We start from the raw sequence: 5,717 nt of genomic DNA, 5'->3' as shown, positions 1-5,717 counted from the left end.
TTGTGGCCTAAACAATTTCAAACAATTTAAAAATTTTCATGCTAACCAAATTGTAACTAACATAACTAACTAATAGGGATACCTTTAGTATTTGTAGGGGTATATAAAAGAACACCCTGTCTCATTTACCATTGGTGTCTGCTTTGGGAAACAAATCCATGGACTTCAAACTGAAGTTAAACGGTTACTTAGACCAACCACTATGGACTCCTTCACACCGGATTAAAGCCAATAGCATGGAGAAAAAGGTTAAAATGTGGAACTCACATGTGAATTCAAGCGCACAACCAATTATTTCCCAGCGCCAAATGGTTTAGCACCTCGACCTCACAATATTCATGTGTACATGCAGGTAATTGAAACTAATAACATACGATCATTGTTATATTTTTGTTACTTCTTTACTTAGTTGTTAGTGTTTAGCTATCATTCTTACATTTTCGTTGCTTCTTTTCTCAGTTTTAGTGTTTAGCTATCAAGTGTTTAGGTGAGGATTTTGAATAATTTCCTCATATATTTGCTGCTTTACTGTGTGATAACACTCGTAGCTACTATAAAACCTCAGTGAAGCATCATCTCAACAGGATCTGGACCATTAACTCTCCAGATTTCAATCTTGCAAAACCATTTATTTAGGGAATGGGTATTCAAAATTTGTTTGTTGTGATGTTTAAGAAAAACAATGATAGGGATATTGCTTATGCTTCTAGGCCTACTCTATTGTTTGGTCAGCTTTTTGCAGTGCAACAACTAGGAAAATTGGAATCTGTCTTTGATCTGGTCTGGTACACTACGCTCATGCCAACAAATCTATATCCCATCTGATTTGGTAAACAGAGGTAGGGTTCGGGAAGTTTTGGATCAGATTGGTGCCTTTGTATCTGTGACTCTCCGGCTGGAAATAATTATGAAGCCAGACTTATGGTGCCTCTTCATTCTCCTCTAACAAGGAAGGTAGTTTTTAACACAAATAGTAGGACTTACTATATGACTGCGTTTTATCCAAAGCTACCTTTTCGTGCTTGCAAGAGGTGCTTTGTGCTCTTTCATGATGATGATAAGTGTAGGGAGATTCAGTCGAGAATCTTTGTCAGAGCCTGCCTGCTCCCTCTCCTCGTGCTTCTCATGTTGCAGTCACTAACCCGAGGAGGAATGTTGCTGGTGATGAGAGCTCAAATGTGTCAAGATCTGTTGTTGTTGGAACGGGCGTTGGCTTTCCTCAAGAGAAATCCAATCCTTCTGCCTTTTCAGTCTTCCTGCAGACCTCGGGGGTTTTAGGTAATAGAACATCGGTACTTTCTGCTCATAATATTGCTTCTGTGAGGCCCTCAGTCTCTGCTTTAACCATTAGGGAACCCAGTAATACTGGTCGTGCTTCGCCTCGTCCTGCTTCTCTTAATCGTCATGGTCTCATTGGCGACCCTTTTGATCGAAAAGTAAAAATGCCTAGAACTGAATTTAAGTCTTGACCCTCTAGAAGTGTATTCTGGTAATTCTTCATTTTCATTCATGCCTACCCCTCGTTGGCCACCTGTTTCTTCTTTGCCCCCATTTGCCCCTCCTTCAGATGTTTCTTTTAATGTTGGGAATGTGGGAGAGTCTTATAGTATGGGATCCTTGTGTGGGAATGCTTTTTGGTCTACGTCGTGTTCAACCTTTTCTAGACTGTGGTCTCCTCTTCGAGTTTTTTTTTTTGGTGCTGCATCAAAAATGAATTTTAATTCTGATGAATTTATGTCCTTCAATCCTATAAATGATCTCATGAATGATATTGATCATAATGATGAGAGTTTAGACAATGTTATACTTGAACCAATACCCCTTGCGTCTTTAACTCCTGAACCTGTTATCACAGACGAAGAATTTGAGAAGGAGATTGATCTCATGATGCTGGACTCGGACCCTTTGGCAGCTGAAACCTCTCATTCCCATGATCTAGTAAGTCTATCGCTATCACTTGTTAATATTTAAAATTTTCTTTTGCAGTATCTTTACTTAGCTCCTTTCTTTCTTTTTCGTAAAAGTTTAGAGTGAGTTTTACTGCTTTCTTTTTGCACCGTTACCGTTTTCTTTGGTGTTTGCCTCAGATTAGTTAGTTAATTATTTGTGCTCCAATGAAATTCTTGTGTTGGAATATAAATGGATGTTGCTCTGATAGGAAATGGTTGCATGTTTTAAACTTATATAGGAAATTTAAATATGACGCTATTTGCTTGATTGAAACAATTGTAGATGAATAAATTGTTCGAAAATATTGTCATCATCTGCCTTTTGATGCTTGGTTTATTGTCTCTTCGGTGGGTAAGTCGGGTGGATTAGCTTTAGGTTATTTTGAAAAATCAAACATAGAAATTATAAATTCTTCCTTAAATATGATTCATATAGTGTGTGACATCACCCATCGTATTAAGAACTGCCTTATTTCTTTTGTGTATGGGTCTTTAAACAACATGGGTATGAGAACACAATGGAATATTCTTAGTAGCATTAACGAAGATACAAATAGGCCTTGGTTGCTTCTAGGGGATTTCAACTTCATTATGCATGAATCTGAGAAACAGGGGGTATTGTTGAAAACTCGCTTGTACCGGATTTCATCAGAAATAAAATGATTGATTTAAATCTGAATGAAGTTTTCTCCTTTGGAAATCCTTTTACATGGTGTAATAGAAGATTCAAGGTCCCTGCCGAGCTTATTTTTGAAAAATTGGATAGTAGTTTTATGAATGATAGATGGGTGTCTTTACTGCCTCATACTAGAGTTACAAATTTAGGTCGTGTCTATTCTGACCACTGTCCTATTCTGCTCAATTGTTTTCACCTTGAAGATAAACTTCACATTCCATATAAATTTTTCAAATGTTGGCAGTTAAGTCCAGATTTTAAGAATGTTCTTATAAATTCCTGGTCGAAGTTTGTTACGGGTTCACCGAGCTTTATTGCTGCTGGTAAGCTTAAGAACCTTAAGCATGATTTAATCTATTGGAATCGGAATTCTTTTGGGCACATAAAAACTACAATAGGAAAGTTAAACTCTGAAATTGAGAAGCTTCAATTTATGCCATATTCTCCTTCGATTGGTTCTTTCATACTGAATTATTCGAAGCAACTTGATTATTGGTATGAGGTTGAAAATGCTTTTTATAAATAGAAATCAAGAATAGACTACTTCAACTATTATGATAAGAATACCAACTTCTTTCATAATACAGTTAAACTCAGAAATATGTATCGTATTATACATACTTTACAAGACAGTCAAGGAAACTGGCTGGAAAACAGAGAACAAGTTGTCTCTCTTCTTACATGCCATTTCAAGAATATTTATATATCTTCACAGCCATATAATGTTGTTATTGAGGAAGTACTTAAAGACATTCAGCTTGTAATAACAAATGACATTAATATCAGATTAACTGCTATACCTACTTCGGAAGAAATTCATGAAACCATCAGAAACATGGCTCCGTGGAAATCACCGGGTCCGGATGGGTTCCCTGGTGGGTTTTTTATAGACAACTGGAATGAGGTTTCTATAGAAGTTATAAATCATGTCCAATCGTTCTTTCAAAACAAATTTCTTCTTAAGCAGCTGAATCATGCATTCATTGCCCTAATCCCTAAGGTTAATAACCCTTCAACTCCAAATGACTTTAGACCTATCAGTCTAACAAATACCATCTATTAAATTATTTAAAAAATACTTACAAATAGATTAAAACCTTTGCTTGATTCTCTCATTTCTCCTTTTCAGTCTGCTTTTATAGCAAACATGCAGATTCAAGACAATATCTTAATCAGTCATGAAATTTTACATTCTTTTAAAACTAGGAAAAGAAAGAATAATAAAAATGGGTTTATGGCTATAAAGTTAGATTTATCAAAGGCTTTGATCGTCTTGAGTGGCCGTTTATTCTTGAAGTGTTTAAAAAGTTGGGTTTTTCAGATGAGTGGTGTCACATGATTTCTCAATGTATTAGTACAGTTTCTTACTCTGTGCTGGTTAATGGTTCGCCTGGAGAGATCTTTATCCCAACTAGAGGTATAAGGCAGGGGGATTGCCTATCCCCTTACATCTTTATATTATGTATGGAAACGTTGTCTCAACTCTTGTTAAAGGGACAAAACGACAATCTGATTCAGGGGTTTAAATTGAGGAAAAATAGTCCTTCGATTTCTTACTTGTTTCTCGCAGATGACTGCATGTTGTTTTCGAAAGCCTCCTTAACTTATTCAAGAAATCTTATGAAGATAATTGATTCTTTTGCAAAAGCTTCAGGTCAGGCCATAAATTTCGAAAAATCAGACTTTTTTACTAGCAATAAAATGCATCATAAGCACGTTAAATTATTAGGTAGAACTCTAGGAATTAAATTCCTGAGCTCATCTGAAAAGTATCTAAGAACCCCTTTATTTGTTAATAGGAACAAGACCAAGTCCTTCCAATTCCTCATTAATAAATTCTATAGCAGATTGAGTAATTGCATGAAAACAAACTTGAATGTTTCTGGAAGAACTGTTGTCACAAAGCATGTCCTATCTAGCTTAGCTGTTTATCATATGTCATGTTTCCCTTTCCCTAAAAAGATCATTACGGAGATTGATTCAATTCAGAAAACTTTCTGGTGGTCTAAGAAAGATCCTAGGAGAGCTGCTTATTACAAATCATGGGGTGATATTGGTAAATCAAAATTAAATGGTGGTCTAGGAATTAAAAACACTTATGCTACTAACAGAGTCTTTATAGAAAAAATTGGTTGGAGAATGTGTAAAAAGCCAGATCATTTAGTATCTAGGTTCTTTAAGGATAAGTACTTTCCAAATCAAAGTTTGTTAGAGATTGATAAAGCTGCAGATAGATCGTCTTGGATTTGGAAAGGTATGGTGAAAGGTATGAAATTCATTAAGGCTAATATAGTATACAAAATCAATGATGGTAAGGCTACAAGTATTTGGTCTTCTAATTGGTTTCCGTTTAGTAGCTCTCCTCCGATTTCGATTAATCCTAATTTTACAAATTTCGACTTTGTTAGTGACCTTATTGATATGCAGAATAATTCTTGGAACCTTAGTCTTATTAATTCTTTATTTTCTCAGGATGATGTCAACATAATTATTTCTCTTAGAATAAATACCAATAAACAAGATGATATTATGTGGGCTCACACTAGAAATGGAAAATTTACTATAAAATCTGCTTATAAAGCTTTTATGAATGAAATAGTTACTGTTGAAGATGCTTCTTTCTAGAAGAAATTCTGGTCTTTAGATTGTCTTCCTAAGATTAAGTTTTTCATGTGGAATTTTTTTGCTTATATGCTGCCTGTTAATATGTCCTTAAGCTTTATAATCCTGCGGTGGATGACTATTTATGTCTCTGTAAGAATGATTCTGAAACTGTGATGAACTGTTTTTTCAATGTCCCATTATGTCCCATATATGGTTTGCCCTCTCATTGCAGCATATTGTTAGTGGGGTTTATGATTGGGTGGATGATATATTTATGAGCTGGTTTGACAATGATCTGGGTACTTCTCTGTATGCTGTTGATTGGCCTAGTATTGGCGCTATAGTTATGTGGTCTGTTTGGAAATTTGGATGTGATGTGATTTTTAAAAACACCACCATTAACCTGGACAAGGTTATAATGGATACAAGAAGGGTGATCAATACCTTTACGACTCCTCCTTCTTCTTCTAATGTTTTGGGTAGACTGG

At 35.5% G+C, this 5,717-nt stretch overlaps 1 protein-coding gene across 1 annotated transcript; it reads left to right on the top strand.

Moving 5' to 3' along the window:
• Positions 1-1,509: 1,509 nt before the first annotated feature.
• LOC113333788 lies at positions 1,510-5,250 on the top strand. The gene is made up of 5 exons (XM_026580193.1): positions 1,510-1,938; positions 2,870-3,127; positions 3,341-3,625; positions 3,755-3,870; positions 3,981-5,250. Exons 1-5 carry the CDS (start codon positions 1,510-1,512, stop codon positions 5,248-5,250), a joined length of 2,358 nt encoding a protein of 785 aa, XP_026435978.1.
• Positions 5,251-5,717: the final 467 nt, after the last annotated feature.

The sequence above is a fragment of the Papaver somniferum genome, unplaced genomic scaffold (genome assembly GCF_003573695.1).
Source record: "Papaver somniferum cultivar HN1 unplaced genomic scaffold, ASM357369v1 unplaced-scaffold_133, whole genome shotgun sequence".
Lineage (NCBI taxonomy): Eukaryota > Viridiplantae > Streptophyta > Magnoliopsida > Ranunculales > Papaveraceae > Papaver > Papaver somniferum.
This window is presented reverse-complemented; position numbering and strand designations above follow the sequence as displayed.

What these genes read in the sequence shown, in the direction of transcription:
- LOC113333788 (XM_026580193.1), top strand. Translation starts at nt 1,510, where the DNA reads ATGCCTACCCCTCGTTGGCCACCTGTTTCTTCTTTGCCCCCATTTGCC. An exon ending in CCTCTCATTCCCATGATCTA is followed by an intron (nt 1,939 to 2,869) that starts GTAAGTCTATCG and finishes AAATGTTGGCAG; the next exon opens with TTAAGTCCAGATTTTAAGAA. An exon ending in AACTTGATTATTGGTATGAG is followed by an intron (nt 3,128 to 3,340) that starts GTTGAAAATGCT and finishes ATATCTTCACAG; the next exon opens with CCATATAATGTTGTTATTGA.